This window comes from Athene cunicularia (assembly GCF_003259725.1).
Source record: "Athene cunicularia isolate RWA chromosome 11 unlocalized genomic scaffold, athCun1 chr11_part1, whole genome shotgun sequence".
NCBI lineage: Eukaryota > Metazoa > Chordata > Aves > Strigiformes > Strigidae > Athene > Athene cunicularia.
This window is the reverse complement of record NW_020799113.1, coordinates 18,913,966-18,933,299: the sequence shown is the minus strand read 5'-3', so window position 1 is coordinate 18,933,299 and position 19,334 is coordinate 18,913,966. Positions and strand designations below refer to the sequence as shown.

Sequence of the window (19,334 nt, the reverse complement as noted above, 5' to 3'; positions counted from 1 at the left end):
CTAGGAGGAAAGAAAGGGAAATCTGCTCCACACACAGCCGAGAGGTATTTTGAAAGGTTCCACTCACCCAGGGGTGTGTCTACCAGGATTGCATTGTAGAGCTCTGCAGGCGTCTGAGCAATGTTCACAGCTTCCATCTGCTCAAAACTTCCCAGAGGATGGCACTTGGGCACCAGTTCAGAGATGGAACGCTGGTGCAGAGTCCCAGTGATGAGCAGAATGACGTTGTCAATCATGTAGCTGTACCTGGAGGAATGCAAGAGGCAGCCTGTCACAATACGTAAATACAAAAACCAGCACCTGGCACCAGTCCACGTGAACATCTCCAAAAAGATGCACCTTTCCCATGACAAACTAGGAAGGCACCTCCTTAATGTCTCCTTATCATGACAGCCTAGGAAAAGGGAGTCAAACATAGCCTCAGGCTGTGATTTATGCTATAAGCTGAACCACACCATCTGTGTGTCTCCTACCTACCACTGGAGAGTATTAGACTGGAAGGGACTTCTGGAGGTCTCTGGCCCAGTGTCCTGCTCCAAGCATGGCCAGCTCCAGCTGCTGGGGGCTTTATACAGCTCAACTTTGATTTACTTGCAAGGATGTGTACCTCAACCTCTCTGGGGCTCTGCTTCAGCGTCTGACCACACTCACAACGAAAAGCCTTTTCCTAACAGCTAATCAGAACTTCCCTCATGGACATTTGTCTATTGTCTCTCATCCTAACCCCACACACCTCCAAGAGGAGCCTGGCTCCAGCTTCCCCACACCCTACCACAAGGTAGCGGGGAACATTTGTCCTTGCAGCATTCCCACTGCTCTGTAGAGAGCATGTGCAAAAGGTAGGACACCAGCAAAGGGGAATCTGCAGGTAGCTTGACTCAAGCTCAGCTTCAGTGCCAGCACTGCTCCATCTTGTTCAGACTACGAAGAATAGGTCAGGTTTCTGCAGCCCCATTCCCTTCCAAAAACAACAGGGCTGGCAGCTTTGTCACAACCTTTATTCACAGCCTCATGAAACTGCACACACGGTTTTACACCTCTACCATCAAAACCTACAAACTTTTCATTAGCCCACATTATGATGTCCCTAACCAAGTTTTCTACCTGGTTATACAGAATTAGCAGATTCAGCCTTTGGCACTCAACACAAGTTCCACCAACACAAGCCCTCTGTAGCCCTTCTCTCCAGTATGTCCTTGTTTCTCTTGCACTGAGAAGCCCAGAACTGGGCACAGCACTCCAAGTGAGGCCTCCACCAGCACCAAGCAGAGGGGAAAGATCACCTCCCAGTTCTCCCAGTCCAGCCAGAGAAGGAAGACACAGATGGCCTGAAGACTGGGAATACAAGAAAGGCTGGTGGCCTTCTACAAGTCAAAGGCTCAAGCAAGGCATCATCTAAAAACACGGAGCTGAGAGGAAAAGTGTTCCTAGCAAGAACAGGAGTGGTGCTCTAGGCACCTTCATTACTAGCTGAGCTATAAGCCAACCACGCCGGGAACCTGAAAAAAAAATCAAGTGAGATAAGGGTTTTTTCAGTCAGCAGAAGGTGCCTTCAAAAATGTCCCTCAGCAGCACAGGGAAGGGACACAGATGCTGGAAGAGCAGGATATTTGGGATTTTACACTTCCTTGCTCTCATTACTAGAGCTCTAATGTTGGAGAACGACTTGCAGAGAGCAAGGCCATAGCTCCCTGCAGGAGCTGGTCGGCCATAGCTCCCTGCAGAAGTCGGTCGCAGCCACCTGAGGTAAACAGAGGAAAAAACCCAGCGTACAGTGATGCTAACAAGGACTGTTGTGAGAACAAAGAGATAAGTTGGGGCACATTATGACCTTGGGGGTGAGACAAAAACAGCCCTGAGAGGGAAGCAGGTTCAAAGCAAGAAAAATGTTTATGCATACCAGAAATGCCACAAGGGGCTGGGATATTATAATGTGACCTTTTAGATGTACCCAATGGCTGAGATATTATAATGTAGTTTCTTAAATGCATCCAATAGAGTTGCAAGTAGTGTATTGTAGAGTGCTTATATAAGGTGTGATTTCTTTCAATAAAGTTGAAGCTTGCTCTAGCATTCACATTGAATCGGCTGCTTGCTTCCTCCGTCCGCCGCACTCTAACTCTAAAAACTAAGATGATGGAAAAGGTCTGAAGAAGCTCCTTGGCAGGAGCTGCTCCAAAACAAATTGAGATCAGCCTAACTAGAATGGCAGAAGGAGCTGTGCATGCCTGGAGTTGGAGCTCTGTTGCAGTTCAGGCTTTCCGCGTGTACTTGAGTACTGAAGAAAGGGAACTTAAGGCCAGCACCCCTAGACTGGGGCAAGAGCAAGGACAGTAAGGCTCTGCACGCATTTGTCAGATGGGCATTATGGATGCTGCTGGTCTTTGTATTTCTGAGCTAACAAGGAGGACATAATGCAGGCCTGCGTTTCCCTTTGAACCACATCAAATGCAGATAAGCAGAGCCAGTCAAAGGCAGATTTCAGTAGTTTTTATTAGATGGGCTTACTGCCTCTCAAATATGCTCAAAGGTCCATGAACAAATCCACACCTTAGTTCCTGAAACAGGTGCTGCTTTTTTCTCTGCACTGCAGGGCTGGGTAACACACCTCCTGGTCCTACTATTTTTGCAGAGAGCCTTCCTGTGTTTGCAGCCTACCCTTCCAGGGACGTTCAATCTAGAACCAGGACAATCAGCACAAGCTTCATGTACTAGGAAACCTCCTTTTGCCCTTTAATCCACAACGTCATTATCCTCCCTTCTGTTTGTGCAGCTCTCACCATGGAGATGATTGCAATCTCCAGGACAGCAAGAAGGGCCTGTTTATGAGAACCGAGGGTAAGGCCCTTGCAGTAAGCAGCTGGTTCCTGGTAAATACAAGCATCTGCACCCTAACACAGATGTATCTCAGAGATATGCCAGACCATTTCCCAGCTCCACCATCTGCCCTCAAACATGCAAGTTTGCTTAGTGCAACTCAGTAGCTTTAAGGAAAGACCACATGCAGGACTACTCTCACCAAAGCAAGACAACAAAACAGACCAAAACTGTTTCTTCAATTCAGCATACAATGAAGGAACAGGCAAGGAAATACAGTTATTGCACAGTACACCTCTTTCTTATTCCCATTTCACCACAGATCTTGCTTGCTACAAGACATTTGCAACTTGCAAGGAGCCTGGCCAAAGTCAACCACACAAGAGGAACTGAGGGAAAATGCCTGGAGCCTTTTCCATTCACAGGTCTTTAGAGCAGTTTAGCTCCTGGCTTAGGAGTCACACCAAGCTCATCCATGCTCTGCCAGGCCAGCTCACCATGAAACCCACAGCCAGGTTTGGGGAGAACAGCCCAAGTCTGACCCTCTTCACATGTGAGAAGCTTTTGCTTTCAGACTGATTGTCCCAGGAAAAACAAGCCACCTGGTTTACACTGTCAGAGTGCAAAGCATGGCTCTCCCTATTTCATTTATACCCTTTAACTTGCTTATTTCCTCATCCTTCAGGGAAGTCTGGGGAAATGCACAGTCTATAGACCAAATGTCAAGGCCTCTAAGGAGGCCCAACACCAACTTTTTGAAAGAGTACTTTACCTATTGAGGCTACTTAAATCTTGCTGTCACAGAAGGATTCATCCCTGCAGGAGGAGGAATTACCATGCATAAGATAGAGGGGAAATTTCACTGTGACAGTATTTCAAACCTTTATGATAGCAAGAGAACAAAGGTCGTCGTGTACCCACTGAGGCCAGGCAGACACCATCACCACTACCTAATCCTTCCTGATAGCTCTCATTTCTATCCAGCAAGCCCAGACCACTTATCAGTGCTCAGCTCCTCCTTCATCCCAGAAAAAGCAGTCACAGCTTAGTCAATCCTGACTACAAGGCAAGTCTTCTAGTGTCAAGGCAGCTGGAAAAGCCTCTTCTCATCTGTGGAAGGGGCAACACTTGCTTTTATGTGCCAGTCCAACAAGAACACATCTGCCTCTGTTAGCACAGCTGTACTAAGACCACAGCAGAGGTCCTGGCTACGTTGGCATTTCCTCCCAGGCCCAAAGGATTAGATTTATTACAGTGGCAGCGGTTTTCCTAGGAACCTCCAACTACTTATTTAATAAAGCAGCTTTTGCCATCATCCTCTTTACCTCTCCTATCAGGTTCTGACCAGCTTCAAATGTTTCAGCTTTTATGCTCAGACTCCTCCAAGAGCATATTAACCTTCACTAGCTCTCAGTGCAGTTAATAAGAGGACCAGACTATATCCGGGATAGAATTAATTTTCTTCATAGTGGCTGGTATGGGCCTATGTTTTAGATTTGTGCTGAAACCAGTGTTGATAACAGGTGTTTTTGTTACTGCTGAGCAGTGCGCACACAGAGTCAGGGATTTTTCTGCAGCCCACTTGGCATGGAAAAGAGATTAGGACCTAGGATGGTCTGGTGAGAGACTGGAAACAGGCAGAAAGACTGACAAGCTCCTTGGTGAGGACAAGCCTCTGCATTAGCTCCCTGGGAACACTCAGTATTTTTCAGAGGAGAAAGCACTACATGGAGGCTCTATATAACCTATAGCCGGTGACAGGGGGTGGCAGTGTTTTAAGTGGTAAAATAGCACCTTACCTCAAGACCCCAACCTCACCTCCACAAAGACCACAGCAAAACTCTCCTGGGCAAGAATGTGTTTGACACTCCTGCTTTGAGCTGCTATCTGCCCACACAGGGAGCTGGACACAAAAAGAGTGGATGTTTAGACAGGGTTTCACATGCACAGTTACACCCTGCTTCGCTCTTCCTGTCACCCACTGAATTGAGGTGTGGTATATTCCAGAAATTTACATTCACAGAAATACAATTTTATTTGATACTGAGAAGCATCAGTAATGTCTCACAGAAGTGTTCTTAATTTCTTAAAGGGCAGGGAAGAGTCAGCAAGTATAGAAATATCATCCAGAGCAGGAGAGAGAGAGAGATGTTGACTTATGGCTTCCTGAAGTCTGTGACAACTGGGACCAGTATTTTCACTCCTCCAGCGACACCCAGTTCAGCACAACAGGCACTGGGCAAGACTCACATAAAGAGAGCAAAGCCAGGCTAGGATATGCCTAGAGAAACCAAAAGTTGCAAGGGGGGAATGTTCCTTCCAGCAGCAGCAGGTCAGAGAGCACACAGACACACACAGACACACACAGACACACACAGACACACACAGACACACACAGACACACACAGACACACACAGACACACACAGACACACACAGACACACACAGACACACACAGACACACACAGACACACACGTAATGTACAGGTACTTTAACAACGTATGTCTTCCTCCTTCTGGAGTTACTTAAGCACAACCACAGATAAACAAGACATGCAAGAAAGATTGCAATGACCTGCTGAATATTGGGAACGGGTTTTTATCAGGGGAGTACATAAAATGCATGAAAGCTCATCACATGGGGTGTTTACAACTTGGCCTGAAGGCACTCAGGCCTTGCCCCCAAGACAGTTAAACCTCCTCTCCCTCTCCATTTACTAATCTAATCTCATCTCATCTAATCATAAAGAGTCATTGTCCTATGGCAGATAGGTGGGTTTTTTATTGCTTTCTGCTCCAGGATACTAAAGAAACCATAAACAATAGTGCAAGTGGTCACAAAGCATGAATAATGACAGAACATTGCATGACCTGAGTTTCTCAGGAATCCTCCAAAAGCCTTGCCAAACTGTAGCTTAACAGCTGCTCTGCAAGGGGTCATGAGGACAGCCCTCCCTGTCAGCAGCAAACCCAGAGAGCAGCAGCTGATGCACCAGTGCGTAGCAGGGAAGAACCATGCTGCGGCTCAGGGGTTTTGCTGGGATGGGTTAAGGTATTGCATTGCTCAAGCAACTTTAATGCTTCCCAAAACCAGCATTAGACTTTAATGCAGACTAATACTAGCAAGGCAAAGGTCCCTATGTGACTGCATTGGGCAGTTACTCAGATTATTGTAAAAGCATGTGTTTATTTTGGGATGAAAAAAGGAAATCTCCAGTGGGATCAGAGCGGTGCTCTGAACTTGGCATGAATTCTAGAGACAGCTTTAAATGATGATGAAGTTGTTTTGAATATAGTCACTTTAGCATCTAGTGCTTCCCTCTTGTAGCTCATCCAGTTCATGCACTCAGGTGCTGGTGGGAGAAGTAACCTAAGGAAAAAATTCTGGGCTGGTTGTACTGCTGCTTCTGTGGGTTTGTGCGTAAGCACATAGACTTATCTCTATGGCCCACTGGGTTCGAGACCTGAGCAAAGGTGCTGGTATGCCAAGCCACTTGTCACACCTCTCAAGATCCAAATATAAGCAAGTCATGGGGGAAAGCAATGCACAGACTTCAAAGCAAAAAAGAGCAGTAGCTGACACTAAGAATAGTGCCAACAGCCAAGCTGCTTGTATCAGGAATGTCATTTTAAGATCATTAGTAAATAACTGTACAGCTGTCCTGAACTGGAAAGGGGAGGGATGTTGCTCATGAGGAAGACCTCAGTGCCTCACTGAGGCTTGTTCAAGTAATAGCGGATGAACTGAGTCAAATCCTTAAATCAGTTTTTTAGTTCAGACTAGAACAAGTCAGCCCAGGAGCTTTGGGCCAGGAGCAGTTCCACCCCTTGCCTGCAGCTGAAGCTCAGGCAGTCCAGGGAACACCAAGAGTAGATGCAGCATGTGATGGTCTCTTCCTATCTTTGCACACTGTCTTTCCCAGAGTCACACCAATAAAAAAACAAAAAACAAAAAACAAAAAAAAAACCCAACAACAACAAAAAAACCCAAACCACACTTAAGTGGTAGGTTCGTGAACCTGCCAAAGAGAAAACTGAGAATTTCATGGTTGCCACCACAAACCAAGGGCACTCAGCCAATAAGTGGGTGCCCTGCTAAACTTAGATCAACAAGACCATTTCACAGCAAAGACTTGTAACTTCACAGTACTACAGAGGCTGTGGCAGCCTTTCAAATCCAAGTATCCAGGAATGTTCTCAGCATTAATCTATATTTAGCTGCGTCTCCACATGATTTTTACCATCTTCCAGTGAGCCTAGGTCTCTTGAGATACTGACCTCAGTTTTCCAGTGGTATCATCCAGTAACTTATAAGTAGTCATACAGGGTCAGCTGCATTAAAGGCTAATGAGAAAAAAGCTAGAAGCACTTCTAATTTTGAAGCTTTATGAATATGATGTTGTGTTCTAGATTAACAAAAACCCTTTGAAACACCAGGGAATGCTTTGAACACCTTGCAGCCTCATGCAAGACTGATTGCTTAAACCTGATGAGAGACTTAAAGCTTGAGAAACAGTAGGCTGGTATGCAAGGCTGAGTCCTGGCACCCTGTGCTGAGCAGACTTCAGCTCTAACTACATTTTAAATATTGACCCAAAACATCTAATCATGCTGCTTTCACACAGACCAGCTGCAAAAGCCTAACTTGCATATACTGTCTTCTTACCTTCCTTACCTTATGTAAAGCAGATGAGGCCGTCTATAGACAGGTAGGAGCAGCCTCACATTCACAAGCCCTGGTTGTCATGGGGGACTTCAACCACCCCAGTATCTGCTGGAGGGACAACACAGCTGGGCATAAGCAATCCAGGAGGTTCCTGGAATGCCTTGATGATAACTTCCTTCTAGTGACAGAGGAGCCAACAAGGAGAGGTGCTGTGCTGCACCATGTTCTCACCAAACTCAAGGGCAGCCTTGGCTGCAGTCACCATGAAATAGGGGAGTTCAAGAACTTTAGGGCAGCGACAAAGGCACGCAGCAAGCTCCCTACTTCAGGAGAGCAGACTTTGGCCTCTTCAGGGATCTGCTTGGCAGTAGCATAGGATAAAAAGCTAGAGGGATGAAGGACCCAAGAAAGCTGCTTGATATTCAAGGATCACCCCCCTCCAAGCTCAGGAGCTATGCATCCCAACAGAACACCAGGAGGCCTGCAGGGATGAACAAGCAGCTCCTGGACAAAGTCAAGCAAGGTTCAAGACCATCTGAGGAACCTGATGGTGCACAAGTCCATGGCACCTGGTGAGATGCATCCATGGGTCCTGAGGGAACTGATAGATGAAGTGGCTAAGCCACTAGCCATCATATTTGATAAGTTGTGGCACTGTGGTGAAGTTCCACTGACTGGAAAAGGAGAAACTTAACACCCATTTTTAAAAAGGGAAATAAGACCCTGGGAACTACAGGCCAGTCAGTCTTGTCTCTGTGCCCAGCAAGATCATAGAGCAGATCCTCCTGGAAACTCTGCTAGGGCACACGCAAAATGAGGTGATTGGTGACAGCCAACATGGCTTCACTAAGGGCAAATCTTGCCTGATGAATCTGGGGGCCTTCTACAATGAGGTTACAGTGTTTGTGGATAAGGGAAGAGCAACTGACATCATCTACCTGGACCCATGCAAAGCAGTTGTCCCACATGACATCCTTGGCTCTAAATTGGAAAGACATGGATTTGATGGATGGACCAGTCGGGGGAAAAGGAATTGCCTCGATGGTCACACTCAAAGCGTTGTGGTCAACAGCTCAATGTCCAAGTGGAGAGCAGTGACAAGTGGCATTCCTCGGGTCAGTGCTGGGACCAGTGCTGCTTAACACCTTTGTCAGTGACACTGACAGTAGGACTGAGGCACCCTCAGCAAGTTTGCAATGACACCGAGCTGTGTGGTGTGGTCGACAGGCTGGAGGGAAGGGATGTGCCATCCAGAGGGACCTGGACAGGCTGGAGAGGTGGGACCGTGCAAACCTCATGGAGTTCAACAGGGCCAAGGGCAAGGTCCTGCCCATGGGTCTGGGCAATTCCAAGCACAAATACAGGCTGGGGGATGAACAGATGGAGGGCAGCCCCAAGGAGAAGGACTTGGGGGTATTAGTGGATGGAAAACTATGAGCCAGCAATGTGCCTCACAGCCCAGAAAGCCAACAGTATCCTGGGCTGCACTAAGAGCAGTGTGGCCAGCAGGTTGAGGGAGGGGATTCTCCCCCTCTACTCTGCTCCGGTGAGGACCCCCCTGCAGTGATGTGTCCAGCTCTGGGGCCCCCAATGCCAGAAGGACACGAACCTACTCAAGCAGGGCTGGAGGAAGCCATGAGAATGATCCCTCTGGCTGGAGCACCTCCCCTGTGAGGACAGGCTGAGAGAGTTGGGGGTGTTCAGAAAAGGCTCTGGAGAGACCTTATTGAGGCCTTCCAGTACTTTAAAAGGGCTACAGAAAAGGTGGGGAGGGACTCTGATCAGGGATTGTAGAGATAGGATGAGGAGTAATGGCTTTAAACTGGAAGAGGGAAGATTTAGATTAGCTGTAAGGAAGAAATTCTTCACTGTGAGGGTGATGAAGCCCTGGCACAGGTTGCCCAGAGAAGCTGTGGCTGCCCCCTCCCTGGAAGGGTTCAAGGCCAGGTTGGACGGGGCTTTGGGCAACCTGGGCTGGGGGAAGGTGTCCCTGCCTGTGGCAGGGGGGTAGGACTAGATGATGCTTAAGGTCCCTTCCAACCCAAACCATTCTATGATTCTGTGACATGCAGTAAACCAGGTGGGGTAGACAAGATTTTGCTTGGCCTCTAAATATCACAGTACTTTGCAGTATTTACACAAAGCTCTAAGTATTTTCTAGACTTCAAGCCAGCACACAGAATTGATCTGGAAAAGGAGACTAGGACCCAAGACGCCTTCAAGAAGTCTTCAGAAGAGTGCCTTCAGCCTCCAGGCCTTCTCTGGGCTGAACTTGACAGCCTAGAGGACTGGGTGAGGCAAACTGATGGAAAGGTAAAAGGCAAATGAAGACTGCTAAGATCCAGCAGCAGAAGACCTTGAGAAAAGTTTCAATCAAGCAGCAAAGCATGTTATATGGGAACAGAAGTCATCAGTGAACATTTATCCAACTGAAGGCAATGCACACAGGTTGTCCTCTGGAAAAGTTGCACCCACACATAAATTGATCAGATGAGCACTGATAACCTCCTAACATACTCGTTTCCTCCCTATTTTATGCCTTTGTTCAGCCTGTAAAGATTGTGAGCAGAAACATGAAGGAAGTGGAAGTTCCTGCAAACTGCAGAATCAGAGGGATTCAGCTTTAAACAAGGCCCAAGATGATAGTTAAATGCACACACTGCCTCTGGATAAAACAGCATCAGCTTGGACTGGGACGTTATCCAGGGGCGATGCATTCTCACCTAATCACCCACAGCTTGCATGCTAGAGCCCCTTCTAAGGGCTGCAGAGTTTCATTAAAGATAAATCTTTCTTAGTGAAACACAGGCCTACATCTGGACCTCATCACTTGCTTCTTGCTACATCTTCCCTGCCCTGATAGCATTTTCCTAGCTCTTCCGATCATTACCGTGGCTCAGTGTGTTTGCTAGGCACCGTGCTAACACCTTCCAAGCGCAGAACAGTGCTGGTCAGCGGGAGAAGGGTTATGCTGTTGCAGTGCAAATCCAATGGCCAAATTAAGTGTTTTCCAGGCACTAGAGGTTTGGGAAAAACATATTACACAGTGAAATCCACCTTTCAAAGACTCCCTTTCTCAAGTGGGCACCTGTGGTCACACCATTTTGAAAGATGACTTCCACAGCCACCACCCAGGCATGCAACCTCGTCCATTTTCACATAGACATTGGTTCTGGGAAACTGGTATGAGACCTGTGTCCTTCAGGTATGCAGGAGCACAGATGCAGTTCTGATGCTACCATCCAAAGGACACAAGCCTGTGACCATTTCCAGACCATTAGTTACATGCCCTCTTATTTTGTATATTGCATAATCCCTCCAAGAACTTGGCTTATCAGTTCAACTTTGCACTCCCTGTAAACAGGGAAGCTGTTTGTCAGAAACCTGTGCTTCTCTGCCAAAACTGTCTCTGCCAGAAAAGGCTTGTAAACCTTTTATTGCAGGATCCCCAGCCACTACAGTAATTTTTGCTTTCCAATCCCACTACCACCAAAGAGTCAACAACTAACTGAAAATAGTATACAGTGCAGTTTTAACTACAGTAGCATTAGCAAAGATCCTTCAGATTGTTGCATTTGCCCAAATAAACTGCAAGTGACTGTAATGTAAAGCATTTGGAGATTTTTCTTCTACGAGAAAGGACTTCAAAAGGATGTAGTCATATTCTGTAACCTCTGCAGTTATGTCAGGATGCACACTCCAGTGTATTTAGAAGACAGGCAACTTCCTACTCCAGAGAAGAGTATTATTGCTCTTCAGCTCAAGTAGCAATTGAAACAATTTGGCTCCAGAAAAACCACTGCTGCAAGATTAAGTTTGAACTCAAAGTTGCACAGCAGAAACTAGATCTATCCAGCGCAGGGGAGAGGCAGAGCAGGACTAGGTCAGAGAGAAAGTAATAGAGGGAAGTGTCAGCTAAGAAAAGGCATGCACAAGGGGAAAAAGGTACATGCAGCCTCATCAAAAACACATCTTGTGACCACAAAAACATACCGAAAGCCAAGTTCCCAGCTGCATCCTCAGGGCAACACAGAACCCGGTTCCCAGCCCTAGCAGACTGGTAAGATAAAGACAGAAGACGACCTAGTCTGTCCTCTGATGACTGGCGTGATCACAGATTTGGAAAATGTGTTTAGACTCGGCTCACCCCCAGACCTCACCCCTACAGCAGATTCAGTTTCTGCAGTTACCAGCAGCTCCCCAACCTGAATACAAGATTGAAGCCCTCTCCTGCCCATCAGCATGCTACAAGGGCTCAGCGGACCCAGCAGCTGCCAGAGCCCTGAATGGCAGGCTGCTGTGAAACCAGACTTTCCAGAGCAGGGAAGAGACTGTTCTGAAGCAAGGGAAAAAAATCCCCTTATTTTTGCCCCTGGAAAAATATTAAAGCTGACAATATAACCAGGCTACAGCAGGCTAGAGCCAGGAGTGACACCACAATAAAGAATCCTGCCTAGACCATATACAGAAACACTGGAAGGAAGGAGGGACAGCACATGGCACTGTCAGGCTAACACAAAGAAAGCCTTTACAGAAAGGCAGGGCAGCACATCATCAAGAAGCAGCTAAAACCCACTTCCATCCCACAAGTCAGTATGTGCTTGTTGAATTCAGGAAGTGGGTTTTGCTGTTTCAAGTACACTTAATACCTGTTTGTTGCTGCCCTACAGAACATCACTGCATTCCCTCAGCCAAACAGCCGATCATTTGTGTTGGAGCCGAGATGTTAACAGCCAACTTGTGCCTATCAGTCAGAATCTACTATGATTAGCTAAAGGACACAGGAAAGCACCAGCGGTCCTCCAGCAAGGAGCTGCATGGCAGGACACAGAGCTAGCAGGTGTTTTATAGAGACTGTAGCAGGCTCAAAAACTTGAGCTTTTCCTTGCCACAATACGCAGTGACAGAGGCCACCAGCTACAGCTACCACTTAAAAAAACCAAATAGGGTGTGTGGTGGAAATCTGTCAACTTCCTCAATATTTTGGTACTAACAATGCAACACTTGCCACAGATGAGTTCCTGGAAAGGACCAGAGCCAGGAAAGAGCGTGGTGCCAGGAGGGGAGCACAACTGGACAAAAAAAAAAAAAAAAAAAAAAAGTGGCAGCACGTGACTTAGGGAACAAAGACCTTGCTTTGGCGTTGCTGCCCAGATATGTTCTTGGGTCAGTTTCCTTCCTGTGCTTTTAAACACTGCCCTTTCCTTAAGCTCAGGAGACAAATTGACTCCTGCCCATCTCCGCAGGTGACCACTCTTACCTAGAGCAGAGCACCTGGGGACAGGCAGCCACGGGGCTGGAGTGCCACCTCCCGGCAAGTCACGGGCAGCGCAGGAGAGCACACCGGGAACACACAGCCTCCTGGTGCTCCAGAGCTCCCAGTTCTTGCTTCTCATTCCTGTGGCCTCAACTAGTTTACGGGCCACTTCCTAGAAGCAAGAGAAATGACGTCGCATAATCCCACGCAGGGACGAATGACATGGCTTGGCTGTGGAGCAGTCACAGAGGACAAGGACTACAGCTGCCCCAAAGATCAGACACTTCCCCAGATCTTCTCAGCAAGATGTCCCCTGGGTCAAGGTCCAAGCACCCTCCAAAAACATGTACAACAGTCACCTGCTAATCAACTCAAAACCACCTCAGAGGTCCAGCAGGACATTCATCAAGGAAAAAGCCCGACTGGTTTTTAAATGCTTGATTCACCTCCTGGCACCAGCCAGCTCTACCCTGGCAACTCTGAGGAGGTACCCAAGTGTTTAACAGGCCTCAAAGGGCCTGTCTAGTGTGAGATTACCCAGTATTCTTAGGGCAGCCAAAAATTTAAGTACATACAAAGGCATCCAGCAGCAGTGAGTTTCAGAGCTGAACAGGCTACAAAATATTTCCTTCCATTTTAAACCAGACACACCTACAATCCCACTTGATTTAAAAAAAAAATATCTGTTTGCAACCCAATGCCTCTCTTGAGAGTCCCAGTGAACTCAAGCTTTCCTCCTGCAGAAAGCAGCCTCACTAAAACTTTCCATATCTTTCTACCATCTTCTATTTCAATTCAGCCTGTAAAGTTCAGCACATGGACACATTCAGTAGAGCACAATTTCTTCTCCTGACCACCTGGTGCCTCACTTGCCTGGAGCTGTCTACCAGGAGCGGTCTTTACCATTTCCTGCTCAAGTTTCATTAGCTAACGTAAAAGAAATGAGTGGGAAATGGTCATGTTCAAAAGGCAAAGATAAATCAGCCCATTACACTTATCTGTGTGCCCAGCCAGAGTGGAAGATCAAGTGGCACAGGCTCGTCCCAGTGTCATCCAGGTAGACAGGATGACACAGTATCTCTGTGTGCACAGACACAACATTCCCAGCACTGCCAACATCCTTTGGCTGATCATCACTGAGACACTGCCCACAGTGTCACACTACTGGCACAAGTACATGCTGCCAGCCTCTGAACAGAGCTGTTCTTCACTCCAACTATTTGGGACATGCATGAGAAGCTTCACACTGTCAGCAGACAGAATCTCTGAAACTTCTGCCCCAAACCAAGGCCTACTACAACCCACAGGACAGTTTTGGGGGAACAAAACACAGCCTGAAAGGCAGTCCAAGTAGTCCTATCTATCCTACCCTCCTTTCTACTAGCATTGCCACTAAATATATTAGGATTACCAACAGAAAACATTAAGACCCACTGGGCATAAACAGCACAGCTTGTGTTTCACAGTCCTCATTCTTCTGTTTTAACTTGTCCATAGTGTCATTAGAAGTTATTAGAGCTGATAATGCTGATAGTGATTCCTACCTTGGGCCAGCTGAATCTGGTAACACCTTCTCTATTCACCAATACTCCACTGGTGTGGTGAGTGCAGACCCAGAGGAGACTCCTCCATCAGTGGTGCAGCAGAACCACAACAAAACAAAACTAAACACTTGGACTCCTTGCCCATAAGGATTTGTAAAAGAGTGGACGTAATTCATGTAGCAAACAGCTTTTTTCCCGCTTTACCTTCCTATAGGCAGCACTGCAAACAGTGGCACTGAAGTAAATCTTGTGGGTAAAAAGGAAGAGATACAAGTAAAGACAACTCAAAGAAGAAACATCCTGTTATGAATGGGACCAATATATTCAAGACAAGATTATGCAGTAAGCAAGAGATACAGATATCTTCACAGAACTGTTTTTTGGTATAGAAAACTCATCAAAATCAGAGACAGAAGCAGAACAAGATCAAAGTTAAACCAAGTTAAGGGCAAAACACTAGTTTTAAAATTAAGTCATTCAAACGGCCGCCAGAACTGGCCTATCAGATTACACGAGATGTTTAAGGTCTTCTGCACAACTCCAGCTGGATGTAGACACTGGATAAAGGTCAACAGGAGTGGTGTAACAGGAAACTGGATTTCCACAGCTATCCGCAGCCTTCCGACCAAGTCATGCAGTGTGTAATCAGGGCAGGCATGGCCTGAGACCTTTCAGTTCATCTTTTCCACACACTGATTTTCAAAGTGGAACAGTTAGGGAACAGCAAAGTTTTAAAGTCTGAAGGATACTCATGTGTCCTGCCCAGACTATTGCCTTTAAACAGATATGACTTAAGCTAAGACACCATTAGTGATTACTTTAACACTCCCACAGAGATCAGACATTTCCATAAGCCTGTAGGGCAGCAAAGAAAAAGCATCAGTGGAGGACAAACTACCTAATATGGCCAGGCTAAAACAGTACTGATGTCTTTACAGCAAATTAAAATTGAACAAAAACATAAGAGAATAGAAGAGATTCTAGGATCACGAGCTAGAAACTGCTTCATCCATTGAAAAATACTGCTGCAAAATAGGGGCTTGGTCATGCCTTGCTCCGTATCTGGAACCAAATATGAAAACTCCATGAGCTTTAGTGACAGGCATATAAGAAAAAAAATACTTATTAGAAAATAGGAAAGGCTTAAAAGACAGGCAGCTAAATTTAGCACAGTGACCCAGAAAATAACAGATATGAGCCCCTGGGTTTGAAAAATGAGATAGTGCTACTGTCTAGATATAGAAACAACAGAACAGGAAGGAATACAGCAGAGACAGGTCTTTAATCAACATCTGCACATGCAGGAGACACCACATACAGGTCAAAATTTAAACATCTTTGAATGGACCAAAGGCCTTTCCACATCAGCCTACAACAGGTGGCAAGCAAGATAACACATATAAAACTACCAAAAATGCAAGATTAAACACCACTTGCCAGAGTACCTGCAAAGCTCATGGTATCAAATAAGTGAATAGTGATGTATCAGCTATCTGACTCGAGAACAGAATACAATCTTGGTCTCAGTGGTGCAAGTTAAAGTCATGTTCTACCGAACCAGAAATTCACTTCTATCCATGCAATATCTCCTTAATGGTTAGAAAAGGTCACTAACTATTCCGTTTCCAAGCCAAACTAGAGCTTATAGGAATACAGACTAAGAAGAAAGGCAATTTTACTTCCACGTTTCAGATGCAAACTAGCACAACTGATATCTCACCAAGTCTAACAACTTCATTTTATTCCTGATTAAAACAAACGCAGTGTGCAGGGAAGCAGAGGGTTGTGCAGAACTGCTAGCAACTTACTTGCTTCCTTGCAAGTAAGAACACTGTGCTGTTTCAAGCTTTTCCCATCAGCTGAACCTGCTGTGGAAGCACAAGCCCCTGTGTCTTTTCATGCACTGACAGACACACTGAGGCTGCTGCAGACCTGTCTTTCCAGCAGGCACATTTTAGGCTCTCCCTTCCCCTAGCACTGGTGTTTGTTAGATCCTACTAAACTGGCTAAGAAAAACACTTCAGTCAAAAGATTAACCCCAAAAGGGAAAGGTTGTTCAATTTTTTGGTCAGCTTAACTCCCTGAACCAGTTTGTGGGGTCAGAGAAAGGCCTACAGCCCCTGGGTGGGATGGTAGGATCACAGTAGCCCCAACAAAAGCTGATCAGCCTCAGTGGGTCAGAACTAGCAGGCAATTGCTGGCATGCACATATGTTTTGCAGCAGGATCACATATTTAAAGACCCAGGATCATTTAACACAAGGGACAAGGGTAAGTGACAGCTCTAATAGAGACTAGACCAATTCTGCAGTGGAAGGAAGCTGTGCCAATGAAGCATACACACACCTTGGGACCAGAAGCCTTTTACAACCTAGCGACACTGTCCTGCTGGTTTGAGACCTCCAGATACAAGCAAACCAGTTTCATTCCAGAAGCTGCAGAAACCACAGCAACTACAGGGCTGAGCACGGAAAGCTGGTCTGAGAGGCCTCAAGTCTGGAAGACGACCAACATTTCAAATGCTGTTCTCAAACAGTTGGTACTCACGTGATGAAGTCCAGAAAACTTGCTAGGGGCTCATATGCATGGTTCCTCATGTGACGAAACTCCACCACCATCTTCTCCTTTAGCTTGTCATCTATGACGGAGACTGTGAGCGGGGAGGCTTCATTGGCCAAGAAGTTCCCATAGTCTGTGCTTTGTAGGTGCAGTTTCAAGTCTGAAAAAGAAAGAATAATTCTACTTTACAGGGTTTGTGTTGGGTTTGGATTTTTTTTTGAGCAGAGCCAGGCAAGCTGTTGCTCAGCACTTCTTCCAAGCATCCTCTTCTCTGAGGATCACCTAGACAAAACCCATGTGTTAAGTCATACACTTATACTTGTGTTCAGTTTTATCATCAATCCAAACTCAGGAAAAGATTAGTGTTTCACCATACCAGCCTTGTGCCATCTTAAAAAGGAAACTGTGACACTATCTGTGTAACTCAGCACACATATGCACCAGCTGTCCACTGTGCTTGATCAAGGTGGAAGGTTACCGGTCTTTTCGGAAGTATTTTCTAGAAATCTAGAAAAAAGCACAACAACTTAAGCACTTCCTCTAGCCAAAAGGGCTCTGGCTGCAGGCTTCTCTGAAGCAATCACGACCAAGAACCTATGTGCACTCACAAGCAAGTTTCCTCAGATACTAGTGATGTAGAGGCATCTGAAAAGCTTTCAAAGGCAAAGAGACATAAACAGCAACCTTGATATTATAAAGCAGCTAGGTATTACACCATTAAGTCAGTTCAGCTAATTGCATTGTTAAAGAGAAGTCAGGCATTAAGAGGCAGAGAGGAGCTAGTGAAGAAAGTGGCCATTTAAATCCATCTCGTATGGTAGGCAACCCCTGCCCCAGATGGAGGAACATGCTCAGAAGCCCTCCCCTCCTCCAGTTTCAAGCAGAGGAAACCTTTGTTTCCTCTGTTAACCTTGCTGCAGGTCAGGTGCCCAACCAAGCTGCAGTCCTGGCCAAGAAGCAACCACAACTTGCTGAGCTCTGTCAAGATAAAACTCTATTTGAGCCAAAAGTATCTCTATGGAAAAACTGAATCCAGAGCTGAGGAATGTCATATAATCCTACTCCTCAAAGGTCTACTACTCGCACTGGTACACAATGTTCACCTCGCTTCAGCTTCACTTCAGAAGGCCAGTTAGGCAAGCACCCTCCCAGGGATACAAGACCTTTATGGGGAAAGGAGTAGCTGGAGGAGTTTAGTCAAACCAGATGTGAACACACTATCCAGAGAAAACAAAAAAGACAACATTTCTCCCTGGTTTCTCTGAAGCAGAAGCACTGAGGCGGCCCCTCCCTTCCACTGAACCGTATGAGCCCGCAGCATTACGGTATCAGCATCCACAGCACCAAGGTTAGAGCAAGGACCCAGCCTAGCCTGAGGAGGTTTATCTTTTGACATAAAATGCAGCTACAGGAACAAACTGGAGAGCATCCTCCACATCGGGCTCCATACAGAGCTCGTACTGTACAGTGCGATACTCTCCTCAGCCCAAGGTATGGAAGGGTCAAACAGCTTTCAAGCTGACTTGAACTCTTCTGGGTATTACTATTATTCAAAGGTGGTTTTGACCCAGTACTTTTTATTTACAAAGATGTTACCACTGCTAAGTCTCTCAGAAAACAGATGTTGGTTATAGAGAGCAGAAAAAAAGGCCAGAGATGTAAACAGCACCCAGGTTCTGTGATGTTTCTTGGTGATTTACAGGGGAGTTTGGCGGTATTCTTACTTTTAGTAAGGAATCCTGGATGCAGCAAAGAGAGCTATTTGCCCAACAACACGCATCATGGCTGAAACAAAGCAGATACTACACCTAGATTTCTGTGCCCCAGATTACGCTGCAGCTAAACAGCTGTGTTTTATTCTACCAAAACATTAAGAACTTATGCTCACATTTTCAAGGTGGGAAAACATGGTCCAGATAATTCATGACAGTGCAATTTTCAACATGACCCCTGTCAAACACCAGATTGTGCCAAAACTCAGAAAGCCCCTCACCTCTGTGCAGCCTGTATAGGATTGTTACTAATAATTGCTTCCTAAACCCTGTAAAAAGCCCAGCTCACAGGCAGCACCCTGCATGCAGAGTTCTCACCCATCTATTTTGAAATTTCTGGGTTTTTTTTAAAAGCTAAGACACAGTTAGAGGGGAAATCTACTGGAACTACATCTTAATGAGTTTCAGTTCCCTTGTCTGAAAGCTCTTGGCTGATGAGCTTTGGAGTCTGAGTGGAAATTAAGTTCCACTGTCAGATCAGGGCTTTACTAGTTTGCTTTTAGAGGAGGCTGGAGAAAGCATGGAGAAAACTCAATAGTTACTCAATGAATATGAGAGAAATGTCCCTGTTTAGAGTATTGCATCCATAAAATCAGACTGCAAGGGAAGGCACAGGGGACTGCAGTAGCTACACTCATGTACCTCCTACTTTCAGTTCTCTAATGGTACAGAGCTCTAATGAAAACTAAGCCTGCCCTAAGAGGCCTGTAATATTATTTC

At 46.1% G+C, this 19,334-nt stretch overlaps 1 protein-coding gene across 1 annotated transcript in view; it reads right to left on the bottom strand.

Moving 5' to 3' along the window:
• Positions 1 to 19,334, bottom strand: part of ATP6V0D1 (ATPase H+ transporting V0 subunit d1) — a 39,059-nt gene that overhangs the window by 10,636 nt on the left and 9,089 nt on the right. The window contains exons 2-3 of the mRNA XM_026856730.1: positions 16,831 to 17,002; positions 68 to 246 (exon numbers count right to left, since the gene is read on the bottom strand). Coding sequence (XP_026712531.1) covers positions 68 to 246; positions 16,831 to 17,002 — 351 coding nt within the window. The remainder of the gene's footprint in view (positions 1 to 67; positions 247 to 16,830; positions 17,003 to 19,334) is intronic.